At 41.8% G+C, this 16,736-nt stretch overlaps 1 protein-coding gene across 5 annotated transcripts in view; it reads left to right on the top strand.

Annotated features, from left to right (window-relative positions):
- The window catches only part of zcchc4 (zinc finger, CCHC domain containing 4), a 102,139-nt gene that overhangs the window by 10,193 nt on the left and 75,210 nt on the right, over positions 1 to 16,736 (top strand). For 4 of the 5 annotated variants that reach the window (XM_072252937.1, XM_072252939.1, XM_072252941.1 and 1 more), the window contains exons 4-5: positions 7,972 to 8,247; positions 10,655 to 10,735. In XM_072252937.1, coding sequence (XP_072109038.1) covers positions 7,972 to 8,247; positions 10,655 to 10,735 — 357 coding nt within the window. Of the gene's footprint in view, positions 1 to 3,692; positions 3,881 to 7,971; positions 8,248 to 10,654; positions 10,736 to 16,736 lie in introns of those variants that run through there. The other variant, XM_072252938.1, reaches the window with a different exon arrangement.

The raw sequence follows: 16,736 nt of genomic DNA, 5'->3' as shown, positions 1-16,736 counted from the left end.
TGGGTAAGGGGTATAGTCAGAGGGACAGAGGGAGAAAAAAGAGAGAGAGAGAAAGAATGTGTGTATATAAATAATGGATGGGGTACGAGAGGGAGGTGGGGCATTAGCGGAAGTTAGAGAAGTCAATGTTCATGTCATCAGGTTGGAGGCTACCCAGACGGAATATAAGATGTTGTTCCTCGTGTTTATGATTATATTTGTATGTTTATTCCCTCAAAAATTATGGTGGAGCTTAGCAAGTACTACCCAAACACTTTGCTTTTCTCCTTAAAAGTATGTAGTATTTCGTCCATGAAAAACTGGGAATGAAAAATTGAAATGATGCAATCTTCTCTATTGATTTCAGGGATAGGCATAGTGACTCTGACATGAAGAGCCCTTGGAGGTTACTGCTTGATTGGCCATTCTTTCCTTGTGTAATAATTGATTTCAAACCTGATCTTGTCCAAGTTGTGAGTTTAAGGAGAAAGAAGTAGAGGTATTCTGAAGTAAGAGTTACAGATGTGGAAAGGAGATCCTTTCATTTTGCAAATGTTGAGGGACTAAAATCTCGAGTATATCTCAGTCTGGGTGGTCATTCAACTTCTGCATCAGTTCTGTTGATTCATGAAGGATGAAACAGGCTGTGTCTGTTTCCCTGCAATAAAAATGATGTTGCAGTACTTCCCTGTAGTGTACTTCACAATTATTGAAGCTCTCCACTTCCAAATAAAGTTAAGAGTAGTATGAAATTTAGAAGAAAAGGAAATACAGTTCATATACTACAGTTTATTATTATGTATTGTGGTTTGCTGCTGTCAGAAAACAACAAATTTCACAATATATGCCAGTGTTATTAAACCTGATTCTGATTCTGGATTTGCACATCTCCTGTGTTTCTATTGGTGAGTTTAGACTATGCAGAGATCATAAGGTCATACGACATAGGAGCTGAATTAGGCTGTTCAGCCCCATCAAGTCAGCTCTGCCGTTCCATCATGGCGGATCCTGGATGCCACTCAACACCTGCCTTTTCGCCATATCCTTTGATGCCCTGACTGATCAACTTAAGCCTTCAATATTCCCACATCTTGGCCTCCACCGCAGTCTGTGGCAGAACATTCCACAGATTCACTACTCTCTGGTTTAAAAAATTCCTCCTTACCTCTGTTCTAGAAGGTCACCCCTCAATTCTGAGGCTGTGCCCTCTCTTTCTGGATACTCCCACCATAGGAAATATCCCCTCTACATCCACCCTATCTAGTCCTTTCGACATTTGGTAGGTTTCAATGAGATCCTCCACATTCTCCTAAATTCCAGTGAGTACAGGCCCAAAGCTGCCATTCATTCCTCATATATTAACCCTTTCATTCCTGGAATCATCCTTGTAAATCTCCTCTGCACTCTCCAGTGACAATATATGGGGCCTAAAACTGTTGACAGTGCTCCGAGTGTGGCCTGAGTGGTGTCTTATAAAGCCTCAGCATTATCTCCTTGCTTTTATATTCTATTCCCCTTGAAATAAATGCAACATTGCATTTGCCATTTTACCACAGACTCAACCTGTAAATTAACTTCCTGGAAGTCTTGCATGAGGACTCCTAAGTCTCTCTGCACCTCTGATGTTTGAACCTTCTCCCCATCTCTCCAAAGGCACTATTGTTCCTGTTACCAAAATGCATTATGATACAATTCCTGACACTATTCCATCTGCCACATTTTTGCCCATTCTTCCAGTTTGTCTAAGTCCTGCTGTAATTGCATTGCTTCCTCAGCACTACATACCCCTTCAGCTATCTTCGTATCATCTGCAAACTTTGCACAATGCCATCTATTCCATTATCCAAATCATTGACAAACAATGTGAAAAGTAGCGACCTCAATACTGAACCCTGTGGAACACCACTTCACTGGCAGCCAACCAGAAAAGGCCCCTTTTACTTCCACTCATTGCCTCCTCCCAGTCAGCCATTCCTCCAATTATGCCAGTATCTTTCCAGTAATACCATAGGATCTTATCTTGTTAAGCATCCTCATATATGGCACCTTATTACCACTTGCAATCTTCCAGTTCTCTGGGACCATACCAGAAACAAGTGATTCTTGAAAGATCATGACCAATGCATCTGTTAACTCTTCAGCAACCTTTCTCAGGACTCTGGGATCTGGCCCAGGTGACTTATCCACCTTAAGACCTTTTAGTTTGCCTAGCACTTTTAGGAATGGCACTCACTCCTGAGCACAACAAGAATTTAAGTGAGTCGAATCAGACTGCGGAGAGAAAATACAAGTAGTTGAAAGAGGTCTGCAGAGGATAATATACAGTATATCCAATAAATTTCAAGAGGAATGAAAGGCAGGGAGAGAAATAAAGCCTATAAAGCAGGACCAAGGAATATTGGGATTTGGGGGAGGACTTGTGGACGAGGAGAAAGTAGGTAAGATCCAGATCTTAAATGAAAGGTAGTCCAGAAATCTTAAATCTTGGTTGGAGGAAGGTGTGGCTGGTGAATGCAAACACGAGGAATTCTGCAGATGCTGGAAATTCAAGCAATGCACTCTTACTAGATCTTCTTTCAGTTAGTCCTGACGAAGGGTCTCGGCCCGAAACATCGACTGTACCTCTTCCTAGAGATGCTGCCTGGCCTGCTGCATTCACCAGCAACTTTGATGTGTATTAGGTGAATGCAGTGGACTGCTCTGAGAGGGGTCTGTGTGTGTTCCATTTCCTGGAAGGGTGTGTTTGCAGGATTTTGTATCAGTCTGAAACAATGTACAGGTGTCCCCCGCTTTTCGAACGTTCGCTTTACAAAACATCACTGTTACGAAAGACCTACATTAGTACCTTGTTTTCGCTTTCAGATGGTGTTTTCACTGTTACAAAAAAAAAGCACACGATAAAAAATCAGCGCACGATAAAAGGCAACGCGCGCCCCGAGCAGCCGCTCTGTCCCGGATTCTCGCCAGCATTGCCTTAACACGAGCCTGTGAGCAGCCATTTGCAAGATGAGTTCTATGGTATCGGAAAAGCCTAAAAGAGCTCGTAAGGGTGTTACACTTAGCGTAAAACTAGACATAATTAAGCGTTTTGATCGTGGTGAACGAAGTAAGGACAAAGCGAGTTTGGCTTGTGGAAGCTGGCGAAGATGATGTTGAAGAGGTTTTGGCATCCCGTGACCAAGAACTGACAGATGAAGAGCTGATGCAATTGGAAGAAAAAAGGATAACAATTGAAACCAAATGAGTAATGATAAAGTATGACTTTAATTTTGAAAGGGTACGTCGGTTTAGGGGATATTTGCAGGATGGTTTGAGTCCATATTAAAGAACTGTGTGATAGAAAAATGCGCGAGGCTCAGCAGTCAAGCAAGCCTTCCTCATCAACCACAGCAGACGACGAACCTCGACCTTCGACATCGAGGCGGGCAGTCATAGAAGAAGATGAGCTGCCTGGTCTAATGGAAACAGACGATGAGATGACACCCCAGTGTCCCACCACCCCAAACCCCAGGCCATGGACAGATACCGATTCACGGAGAATGCAAAGGTAGCCGGGAGGCACACAGAACATCTTTAAGAAAAAAGCTGAAATAAACATGCTAATTAATTGGGTGCTGCCCACACGTAATTGTCGACCCAGATCAAAGGCGATGCATTCGGAAATTAGCACTGATCTTGGCCGACAATTACGTGCTGGGCAGCACCTAGTTAATTAGCAAGTTTGTTTGTTTTTTCTCAAAGATGTGCTGTGTGCCTCCTGGCTACTGCTGGACCCTTGCATGCTTCGTGGCAATGTATCGGTCGGCAGCCCGGAAGGTGGGGGCCACTGCACCACCCAACCTGCGACGACTCAGCCTAACACACCATCATCAGTGCGCTCTGCGCTGTCTTCCCAATTCCGGTAAGTGATACTACACTGTAATATATTATTTCTACTTTATATCGGCTGTGTATTTTTGTGTTATTTGGTATGATTTGGCAGCTTCATAGCTTAAAGGTTACTGGAGAGAGTGTTTTTGCCAACAGCGCTTGCATGAGATTTTCTGCCGACGGCGCTTGCGTGAGATTTTTGCTACGGAGAACAGTTCAGTAATGATTGTGGAAAAGTATTTCTACTTTATATAGGCTGTGTATTTATCATATCATTCCGGCTTTTACTATATGTTACTGTTATTTTAGGTTTTATGTGTTATTTGACATGATTTGGTAGGTTATTTTTGGGTCTGCGAACGCTAACAAAATTTTCCCATATAAATAAATGGTAATTGCTTCTTCGCTTGACGCCATTTCGGCTTACGAACCATTTCGTAGGAACGCTGTACCTTTGGATGGCGGGGGAAACCTGTATCATAATTTGGATGGAAGCATGTCACCTAATCTAGATGATTGTGCATTTTGAACTGGTGATAGTTCTCAGTTGGGTATGAGAAGTTGAGCAGCAAAGATATATTGGTCTGACTTTGATGTTAATAACATGACAAGATCAATATTTCACAGAAGTGGAAAATTTATCTCCATATGAATTTTTGTGATAAAATGTTTGTTTATAGCAGGTAGACTGCTGTTAAGGTCATTCTAGTGGCGGTTGAATCTGTTGATATATTTAAAATAATTCCACACTGTCCCATCAAAGGTGGCAGCAATTGTGCAATGGGAGCTTAAACTTATTGCTTCTCTGTTGCGATTGATGTGAAAACAACTGGAGTCTTGCTTTTGTGAAAAGGGATAAATATTTAAGTCTAGATGGAAAGTAAGATTAAATTAAACCTACCTCACCACCCCAAAGTGCTGACACAATCTACAAGTTTAAATCCAGTTGGAGAGGAGAGGGGTTAACTAGATTACCATTGCATCACTCATTTTTTTTAATTTCAAAATATACTTTATTCAAAAATAAATATATACAATAAACCATTCAATAACTTTTCATCCTTTACATATGTTTCCATTATACTCAGAAAATATCCGTATTTATAGCCACCCACGTGGCACTCCAGTAGTTCAGCTTAGCATATCATTGTTGAGGGGTATACTCCCTGCCCACCGACCCCTCCCACTCCCAGGGGTGGAGAAACCTATACTGTGGTCCTTCCCCACCGGGCCCTTGCGGTGGCTGCACCAAGTTTCAGTGCGTCCCTCAGCACGTACTCCTGCAGCCGAGAATGTGCCAGTCGGCAGCATTCTCCCACGGACATCTCCATGTGCGGGTAGATCATCAAGTTTCGGGCCGACCAAAGAGTGTCTTTCACCGAGTTGATGATCTGCCAGCAGCACCGGATGTTGGTCTCCGTGTGCGTCCCCGGGAACAGCCCGTAGATCAGAGAGTCCTCTGTTACGCAGCTGCTGGGGATAAAACGTAACACTAGCCCGTCCATCCTCCTCCACACCCTCTTTGCGAACTGGCAGTGTGCAAAGAGGTGGGTCACAGACTCCTCCTCACTGCAGTCCTCCCGTGGGCAGTGGGGTGCGGAGACAACATTCCGGGCGTACAGGAGGGCTCTGACTGGGAGGGCCCCTCTCACCGCCAGCCAGGCGAGGTTTTGGTGCCTGTTGGTGAGATCTGGCGATGAGGCATTTTGCCAGATGAACTGGACAATCTGCTCAGGGAACCACCCCACTGTGTCCATCACGTCCTTCTCCTGCAGTGCCTGCAGGACACTTTGTGCCGACCACTGTCTGATGGCCCTGTGGTCAAAGGCGTTCTCCTGGAAGAACTTTGCTATGTAGGGCAGGTATGCCGGCAACGACCAGCTGACTGGGGCGTTGCGCGGGAGTGGGGCCAGACCCATCCTTCGTAGCCAGGGCGACAAGTAGAACCTGGGCACATAGTGGTACTTGGTGCCCACATACCTGGGCTCTACACACAACCTGATGCAGCCACATACGAAGCTGGCCATCACTCATGCCTCACAATGGTTGGGCATCACAAGCACTATCAGCACAGGTGCACCACAAGGTTGTGTGCTTAGTTGCCTGCTCTACTCACTTCATACTTATGACAGTGAGATTAAGTACAGCTCCAATGCCATAATTAAGTTTGCTGGTGACACACTGTTGTTGGTTAGATCAAAGGGAGTCAGCATATTGGAGGGAGATTGAAAATCTGGCTGAATGGTGCCACAACAACCACCTCTCACTCAACATGAGCAAAATCGAAGAGCTAATTATTGACTATAGGGGGAGGAAACCAGACTCCTATTGATGCATGGTAGAGAGTGTACTGACTGATTGTATCATGGCCTGGTACGGAAACACCTACGCCCTTTAATGGGAAAGCCTACAAAAAGTAGTTAATACAGCCCAGTCAGTAACAGGTAAGGCCTTCCCCACCATTGAGCACATCTACAAGGAGTGTAGTTGTAGGAAAGCAGAATCAATCATCATGGACCCACACCATCCAGGCCATGCTCTCTTCTCGCTACTGCCATCAGGAACGAGGTACAAGAGCCTCAGGATGCACACCACCAGGTTCAGGAACAGTTATTACCCCTCAACCATCAGGCTCTTGAACCTGAGAGTGGATAACTTCACTCACCCCAACACTGAACTGATTCAACAACCTACAGAGTTTCAAGACTTTACAACCTGTGTTCTCAATAGTTATTTATTATTATTTTATTTTCCTTTTTTGTATTTGCACAACTTGTTGTCTTTTTGCACATCAGTTGTTTGTCCATCTTTGCTGTGTGCAGTTTTTCATTGATACTGTTGTGTTATTTTGTATTTATTGTGAATACCTGCAAGAAAACAAATCTATTGTGATGTATATGTAATTTGATAATACATTTACTTTGAAATCCCTCTCTGAGTTGTTACCTCGCTGTAATTTGTGATTCAGAAGTTAAGCAATAAATAAGGGAGAGGTTCTGCAGAGTCATTGGGCCAAGGAGAAGTGGGGAGTTGAATTGTGAGCCCATGGAATGATGTACATTTCAGCAGCTAACTCCTTTTACTGTCTTGACCTTTTTATAGATGGTAGTTGGGAGGTGCAGTGTAGCACTGCATTCTTACTAGCATTCTTTTCCTTTGCTGCATTCTACCAGGTTTGTCAAGGAGAATTTTATACATTTAAATTTTATATGACATTCCTCTGGAGCCTGGCTGCTAGACTTTCAGCCTCTCAGGCTACTATTTAAGTAGATAATGGCTAACTTGTATCTTGACTACATCCGCCCATATTGCTTTCTTAAGCCTTAACTGTGCCTTACTAAAGTATCAACAAGGTTTTCTATTGATCTACCCTCAAATGCATCTTGGGGAAGAGATTTCTTGGTTTCAATTGCCCTTTGTAAGTATAAAAGTGTCCTGACATTATCCCTGTATGGTTTAACTAATTTTAACATTGTATCAGTTTGTTTTTTCCTTCAACACCAGAGTAAGTAATTTAATACCAACTCCTTTAAACAAACAAATATATTGTAAATCTCTACAGTTGCCTCATGAATAATGCTTTTTCTCTTCTTGTTTAATGAATTCCGTTGTTAAATGGTTCTCTAAAAAAGTGGAATATTAAAGAACATACCCAGCATCATAGTGAACATATTCTTTGAGAAAAACCTATGGAAAATAAACACCAGAAATGATTACTCTTGCCTTTTCAATAGCATATCAACAATGTAATTCATGTTCTACATAGCAGTAACCATTTTGCCTTAACTATGGAGTTTCTAAATTAACAGAGTAGAAGTTAATAACTGGATTGAGGTATATTACTAGGTTTCAGAATAGTAATGTCTCCATAAGATCTTGTACTTCACTTTTCAGTTGATTTTTGGAAGTATAATTTTTAAGTGGAGGTAAAAGACATAATAGCTGTAGAATGATTCTCCATGGCAGTTTCTGATTATGTTAGTTTTTGACCTGAAAGCTGCCTTACCTAAACACAGAATTTACTGTATATCTTACTGCATCTTAGTAATATGATGGTAGGTTCTTATTGTTAAGGAATTATTAACTAGGAAATATTGTTTACCTATTTTGTTTTTCCTGCAGGTATCAACAGTTCGTATCTTTACCCTTGGCAAAAAGGGTATTCTGTTTAGATTGCCAGCTTCTTTTGCTGCCTGGGGAATGGGATGAACACTCATCCCATCACCGGCTGGGGGATGTATCTCTCGATCAGCTGAAGAGACCCAGCCATTTGCTGCTCCCGCTTGAAAACAAAAAGACCAATGCTCAATATCTATTTGCTGATCGCACTTGCCAGTTTTTATTGGATCTAATTGTTTCATTGGGATTCAAAAAAGTGCTGTGTGTCGGAGCACCACGGTATGTTCGTCTGTCAAATGTCAGTGTTAATGAAGTTTTGGTAGCTACAATTTTTTCATCTTCCTGCACTTAAACATAATGTACCTCTTCAGTGTTGATGACAGGCGTTCGTTATCTGTGTTCAAGCTTTAACCCAGTCGAAGCAAGTGATTATGAAATTCAACTTACACTTTTCTGGCATATTGTTGTACTTTAAATGTAAATTATTTTTATTTTCCCCAGATATAATTTTTGCAATGAAATGATTAATCAAGAGGTGCTTTAAGATGCATCACCAGTATTGATTATATCTTGATGACTAGGTTTATTTGTGATTTCTGAGCAGTTCTGACAAGGAAACGGGTGATTTAATTTGTCTTACTGATTCTGTGTGATTCAAAATTGGCTGTCACACTAAGTGGATTTAGTCATAGTCACAGAGTAATAGAGCTACTAAACAGGTCCCTCAGCCCAGCAGTCCATAATGACTGCAACATTCTCCCTGCTAATTCCAGTCGCCTGCATATGACCCATAACTCTCTAAACCCCTGGCTTATGTACCCATCCAAAAGGCTCTTAAATATTGTAATTGTACCTGCCTTGACCACTTCCTCTTGCAGCTCATTTTAGGTACTCACTACCTTCTGCATAAAAAAAGTTGCCTCTCAGGTCTCTTAATTCTCTTCCCTCTTATCGTGTATCTGTGCCCTCTAGTTTTGGACTCCCCATCTCTGAAGAAAAGGCTATGACTGTCCACCTTACCCATAAACCTCATGACTTTATAAACTTATTGTGATGTCACCCCTCATTCTCTGCTCTACTGAATAAAGATTTATCATGACTAACTTCTCTCTGTAACTCAAGCACTCCAATCCTGGCAGCATCCTCGTAAAACTCTTTTGCACCCTCTCCAGCTGGACAGTGTCTTTCTTATAACAGGGTGGCAAAAATTGTACAGGTGTGTTCTCACCAGTGACTTGTAGAACTGCAACAGAATGTACATATTTCTCAACTTGATTCCCTGACTGATGAAGGCCATTATGCTAAATGCTTTCTTCATCCTTTTTACTTGTGTGGCTACTTTCAGTGAATGGAAGGTCCATCTATTCCACAACACTTGTCAGTGCCCTGCCATTCATTGTGTAGGTCCTATGCTGGTTTGAATGCTACACTATCAACAAGCATGCTTAACTTTTAACAAAACCTCCTAATTTAGAATCATCAGCAAATCTGCTAAATGTGCCACATAAGTCATATTCAAATAATTTACATAAGTAATGAATAACAGAGGTCCCAACACTGAGTCATGGGCACCCAAGTAGTCATAGGCATCCAGTGGGAGAATAACCCTCTGCTTCCTATCATTGAACTAGTTCTAAATTCATCTTATGAGATCTTGTCAAAGGCCTTAAAGACAACATCCATTGCCCAACCTTCATCTGTCCCCTCAGTTACCTGTTCAAAAAAAATCCCAGAAGGTTCATCATACATGACCTCCCACACACAAAACCATGCGGACTTTTCTTGATTAGGCCTTCACTATCCAAGTCTTGTCCTTCAAAATTCCCTCCAGTAAATTCCTGATAACTGAAGTCAGGTTCAAAGGCCTGTAGTTCCCTGGCCTGTTTTGATATCCTTCTTGAACAATGGAAGAACATTAGCATGCAGTCTTCTGGATCTTCGTCAGAGGCTAAGACGAAGTAAATATCCCTACAAGGACCTCCATGATTTCTTCCCTGGCCTCCCATAAGTTTCAGGGGTGCACTAGGTCAGGCCCTGAGGATGAGCCCATCTTAAACATTTCAGGTCTGTAAGTATGCAAAATATTCCAGGACCTTACTATCCTTTCTTTGCCATCTATGCTACTCAATTTAGTAATCACCAAGGAGAAATAGACATTAAATATCTCAGCTCCACACATAGGCTGCCGTGGTAGTCTTTAAAAGGACGATCACCCTTTTACTGTTAATATAACTGAAGAACCTCTTGGGGTAATTTTATTTTTATTTTGTTTAGAAGTACAGCACAGTACAAGCCCTTCTGGCTCAATGAACCAGCACTACCCAATTACACCTATGTGACCAATTACCCTAATAACTCGAATGCCTTTGGAATGTGGGAGGAAACTGGAGTACCTGGAGGAAATCCATGTGGTCACAGGGACTAGATGCAGTGGCGGATTTGAACCTAGTTGCTGGTGCTGTGAAGTGTTGTGTTAATCACTACTATCGTGCTGTCCCAAATTATTTTTAGCACTGCCTGCCAAGTACCTATCATACCCTCTTCTGCCCTCCTGATTTCACCTTTGATCTTGCTCTTAAACTTTTTATATTTTTCAAGGAATTCATTTGTACCCATTTATTTGTTAAAGGTATTTAGTATCCCATGCTCAGTAAAGTCATTGGTGGTTCTTTGCAATTATTTTCAGGCTTCATGAGCTAATAAAGTTGCGCCAATTTGAAAAGAACCATCCAGATATAAAGAGTCAGTTGCTGGATATTGATTTCAGGTAAGCTTATTTTCTTTTCAGTTTCTGTTTGACGAAATATTTAGAGTATTGCTGTTGAGTAATTATAAAAAAGATGAATTGCACCATAGATTAATCAATTTAATAAGAGCTTTAATTGACCTTTTAAAGTGTTATAAAGCACTAACGTTTTAAGTAGTGAATTAGAAAATTATTTGCATTGCAACTTCAATAGCTTTTAAAAATGGAGGCCAGAACAGTACACAATACTTGAAACATCTGTCCAATGCTCTATGCCTAACCATTTTTATTCAAATGCCCCCAGAAAATAACAAAAAAATTCTGTTAACTTTCTTAATTAGTTGCTGTACTGGATATTAGTAGTCTTTAAATCATGCACTAGGATACCCTGATCCCTCTATATTTTAGCGATTCGGTATCCTTCATCTTTTATATTGCATACTTTTAAAAAATTTTTCCACTAAGGCAGATCTTTGCTCAATCACTTAATCTGCCTAGTTCCCTTTGCCGTCCTAGGTCTTCTTCACAGGGTACCTTCAAATGTAAACTTATGTGAATAGCAAATTTAGCAACCATACCTTTGCTCACTTATAGATAGTAAATTCTGATGCCCCACAATCGATCTCCATGATATACCACTCATTTTATCTTGCCAATGACTGAAAGACCCATTTGTGCCTACCATTTCCTGTTAGCAACCAGTCTCTCACTCTGTTTGAAGCTCTCGGTGGGCGGGGGGGGGGGGCAGAGCTTCCTCACCGTGCTGTCAGGTACCACACTCTTCTCTGGCCTACACTGTTAGAATCCAGGATGCTTCATTCCCATATGGTTGGCCCTCTGCACCTGGACTAGGTAATTACTGGCATAGGATGGGGATAGTTTTTCTCTGAGGAAGACTGGAGTTGATAAGGTCTGTGCCTTAAGAGTTTAGAGGTTAAGATAAAGAATGTATTACAACAAATATTACAGTTATTGTCTTTTGTTATGTTTGATATATAAAATCTGCAAATAATTTATACCTCTTCCCATTTCTTAAAATATATTGACGCTAAAGTCTTAATTGTTTTATCTGCACAATTTATTGGAGAGAGAGTGAAACATAATAGCTTTTAAAATGAACTGAGCAATTCTGATCAATTAGAACAATATCCATGCATGTTTTCAACACTGGTTTGCAAGGAGCATATTTGTGTATCTTCATAAGCTATATCAAGTTTTCATGACACGGATTACCTATTACAAATATATAAAAACACTTAAAATCTAAAATAGAAGGCAAACGAGGTTGAGATTCCAAAATCCTATCCAACGAACTCAATTTCTGTCTAGATTAATGATGTATTACTGTTCTATACAGTGAGAAGTAATAGTGATCAAGACTGGAGGTTTCAGAAAAACTGTGAATGTTATAAGAGCTGAATATTTTAACTGGCAACTTGGGTGCAACAGCACAAATTTTGTATATTTGCTACAAGACTGAAAAGATTTTTTTGATCTCCTTAAAATGGTGAAAAGAATTTATTCATTTAAAGTCTGACTCCAGTGTGGCTTTATGCTGACAATAGGATTTCAATACTTGTTTTCTTGATAGGTGAACCCTCGTGTCCATTGTCTTGCAAGAGTATACACTCACACAAGGACACAGGTAGACATCCCTTGGGGCCCTGCTCTTTGAAACACCTTGTCACTCATATTACATTTCCAAGCACCCATCTCCCCTTCATGCTGTTGAGACATACTCGACTTGCAACATGGAAAACTCTTCATCTAGGGCTTCTAGTATAAGATGTCTTCTTATATGCATGATATGACTAAACTATGGCTCTCTCTACAACCTCCTGTCTGAAGAATAATAATAGTATAATTTTGCTGAGAGAGGTGTTGCCTCACGGAAAACTGGTATTGGTTGCCTGCATGGTTCCATTTGAACTTGAGTTTCACTGCGTAGAAATGTTTTTACTGCCTTCTCTCTAAAGGTGGTCATTGTAATACTGATTTTTCCATTGGAATAATCACTGATTTGTATGTCTACGGTTTAAATGGTTCAAAATCACATTAATACTCTGTAGCTCTTCTCCAACCCTGAAAATTTAAGCACCCTATATTATGTATATTTTTTGGAGGATCACCTGCTTCGATATGTTGTAAGTAATGGATCTGTATATTATTTCCCATATTTACTGAACTATTTTCTTGTTCAAATAGTTTACTTCTCTAAATAATACTGTGTACCAGAAATTTAAGAATGAATGGTCTGGGGTGAGTTAGCGTGTTGCTTTTTTCTTCATTATGCTTGGGAGCTCTTGGACTCCTTTCACTGCTTGTTGTAACTCAAAATCAGAGCCTTGTGTACTACAGCACGCCTTTGAAGTTCAGATTAATGTGCTTTGTTATGGCTGCTTTCTAAAGGTCAGGTTTGCATATCTCCAGTTTATCTGAGTGTATAGGAATCATAGTTGTTGGAAAGAGACAGAAAGCAGGGTAGATAGGCTCAGTGAAATGATGATGCATTCTGTCAAAAAGACTTGATGTTACACTGGAGAATTCTTGTATTAGCTTCATGCTAACAGCATCGTAAAATGCAGCAAGTCCTTTCTCGTAGTCGATGTGCACCCCGATTTTATCCAGTTTAAAGGGCTTCATGCTGCAGTTGATGTTTCTGTCATTATGCCATGCTAGTAGCTGGTTGGCCTTTAGCTCAATACACCAAGACTGTCTGTTTCTTCCAAGTTTCGTGGATTTGTGTTTCCCTTTCCTTTCTATAGATCCGTATGCAATTCCAACAGACCACTGAGTGGAAGAATTGACTCGCACCTCCCAGTAGTGCTTCCCTCTCATTAGTCCTTTGGCTGCCAAAATATTGTAGACCTTGTCAAATCGCAAAGGGCTCTCAGGAACACTCTGTGCTTCACTAGTCACACATATGCTAGTTTGATCCTTTGAAACAAGCACATTCTTATGCGCTGATGCAATATCAAAGATAATTGGTGAGTATTCTGGAGAAAGAGGGAAAAAGTTAGAGTTGGCATTATCAGTAAATCTAGTACCAGGAAACTTAGTGACATTCATGCTTTTCAGCTTCCTAAGTACCCTGTTCTTAATAATAGCAACTACACTCATTCTGCCCCTGACACTCTCGAATTTCTGGCGTACTGTTAGTGTCTTCCACAGTGAACAGTGACACAAAATACTTTTTGTCCCCCATTACTACCTCTTCAGCTTCATATTCCAGTGGTCCGATATCCATCCTTGCCTCTCATTTGTGCTTTAAATTTCTGGAAGAACTTTTGGTATCCTCTTTTATATTATTGGTTCGCTTCCCTTCATATTTCATCTTTTAGTTCCTCATTTTTTAGGTTGCCTTTTGTTGGCTTTTAAAGCGTTCTAATTCTCTAACTTGGTACTTGTTTTTGCAATATTATATACCCTTTCTTTTGCTTTTATACTGTCTTTGACTTCCCTTGTCATCCACATTTCCATTGTACTCCCTTTAGAATACTTCATCTTTGGGATGTATCTATCCTGCACCTTCCAAATTGCCCCAGAAACTCCAGCCATTGCTGTTCTGCCTTCATCCGTGCTAGTGTTCCCTTCCAATCAACTTTAGCTCACTCCTCTCTCATGCTTCTGTAATTCCCTTTACTCCACTGTACTACTGATACATCTGACTTTATCGTCTCCCTTTCAAACTGCAGGGTGAATTCTCTTATATTATGATCATTCCCTCCAAAGAGTTCCTTAACTTTAAGTTTCCAGATAAAATCTGGTTCATTACACAACACTCAATCTGGATTAGCCTTTCCCTTCGTGGGCTCAACTACAAACTGCTCTGAAAAGCCATATTGTAGGCATTCTACATATTCCCTCTCTTGGGATCCAGCACGACCCTGATTGTTCCAATCTACCTGCATATTGAAATCCCCCATGACTACCGTAAGATTGCCTTTCACGTGCCTTTTTAAAAAATCTGTTGTAATTTATATTTCTCATCCTGGCTACTATTCGGAGGCCTGTATATAACTCTCATCAGGGTCTTTTTCCCTTTGCAGTTTCTTAACTCTACCCACAAGGATTCTACATCTTCTGATCCTATGTCACCTCTTTCTAAGAATTTGATTTCATTTTTTACCAAAAGATCCATCCCACTCCCTCTGCGTACCTACCTGACCTTTTAATACAAGATGTATCTTTGGATGTTAAGCTCCAACTATGATCTACTTTCAGCCACAACTCACTGATGCCCACAGTATCATACCTGTTTATCTCTAAACACCTTTAGTCCTGTATTGATCACCCTTTTTGATTTTGCCCCAATATACAAGTCAACTCATCCCACTGAATGCAATTTTGCCCTACCTTCTGCCTGCCTTCCTCATAGTCTCACTACACAATGCATCAATATGTATACCAACTGTCCTATCCTCAGGCAACACACATCAAAGTTGCTGGTGAATGCAGCAGGTCAGGCAGCATCTCTAGGAAGAGGTACAGTCGACGTTTCAGGCCGGGACCCTTCGTCAGGACTAACTGAAGGAAGAGCAAGTAAGAGATTTGAGAGGGGGAGGGGGAGATCCAAAATGATAGGGGAAGACAGGAGGGGGAGGGATGGAGCCAAGAGCTGGACAGGTGATTGGGAAAAGGGATATGAGAGGATCACGGGACAGGAGGCCCAGGGAGAAGGAAAAAGGGGGGGGGGGACCCAGAAGATGGGCAAAGGGTATAGTCAGAGGGACAGAGGAGAAAAAGGAGAGAGAGAAAGAAAGAAAGTGTGTATTTAAATAACAGATGGGGTACGAGGGGGAGGTGGGGCATTAGCGGAAGTTAGAGAAGTCAATGTTCATGCCATCAGGTTGGAGGCTACCCAGCTGGAATATAAGGTGTTGTTCCTCCAATCTGAATGTGGTTTTATCTTTACAGTAGGGGAGGCCGTGGATAGACATGTCAGAATGGGATATGGAATTAAAATGTGTGGCCACTGGGAGATCCTGTTTTCTCTGGCGGACAGAGCGTAGGTGTTCAGCAAAATGATCTCCCAGTCTGCATCGGGTCTCGCCAATATATAGAAGGCCACATCGGGAGCACCAGACACAGTATATCACCCCAGCCGACTCACAGGTGAAGTGTCGCCTCACCTGGAAGGACTGTCTAGGGCCCTGAATGGTGGTAAGGGAGGAGGTGTAAGGGCATGTGTAGCACTTGTTCCACTTACAAGGATAAGTGCCAGGAGGGAGATCAGTGGGGAGGGATAGGGGGGGACGAATGGACAAGGGAGTCGCGTAGGGAGCGATCCCTGCGGAAAGCAGGGGGGGGGGAGGGAAAGATGTGCTTAGTGGTGGGATCCTGTTGGAGGTGGCGGAAGTTACAGAGAATAATATTTTGGACCCGGAGGCTGGTGGGGTGGTAGGTGAGGACCAGGGGAACCCTATTCCTAGTGGGGTGGTGGGAGGATGGAGTGAGAGCAGATGTGCGTGAAATGGGAGATGAGTTTGAGAGCAGAGTTGATGGTGGAGGAAGGGAAGCCCCTTTCTTTAAAAAAGGAGGATACCTCCCTCATCCTGGGAGCAGATGCGGCGGAGACAGAGGAATTGTGAGAAGGGGATGGCATTTTTGCAAGAGACAGGGTGAGAAGAGGAATAGTCCAGATAGCTGTGAGAGTCAGTAGGCTTATAGTAGACATCAGTAGATAAGCTGTCTCCAGAGATAGAGACAGAAAGATCTAGAAAGGGGAGGGGGGTGTCGGAAATGGACCAGGTAAACTTGAGGGCAGGGTGAAAGTTGGAGGCAAAGATAATAAAGTCAACGAGCTCAGCATGCGTGCAGGAAGCAGCGCCAATGCAGTCGTCGATGTAGCAAAGGAAAAGTGGGGTACAGATACCAGAATAGGTTCGGAACATAGATTGTTCCACAAAGCCAACAAAAAGGCAGGCATAGCTTGGACCTATACGGGTGCCCATAGCTACACCTTTAGTTTGGAGGAAGTGGGAGGAGCCAAAGGAGAAATTATTAAGAGTAAGGGCCAGAG

This window comes from Mobula birostris, chromosome 3, assembly GCF_030028105.1.
Source record: "Mobula birostris isolate sMobBir1 chromosome 3, sMobBir1.hap1, whole genome shotgun sequence".
Taxonomy (NCBI): Eukaryota; Metazoa; Chordata; class Chondrichthyes; order Myliobatiformes; family Myliobatidae; genus Mobula; species Mobula birostris.
The sequence above is the reverse complement of the archived record's forward strand: the minus strand, read 5'-3'. Positions and strand labels throughout refer to the sequence as shown.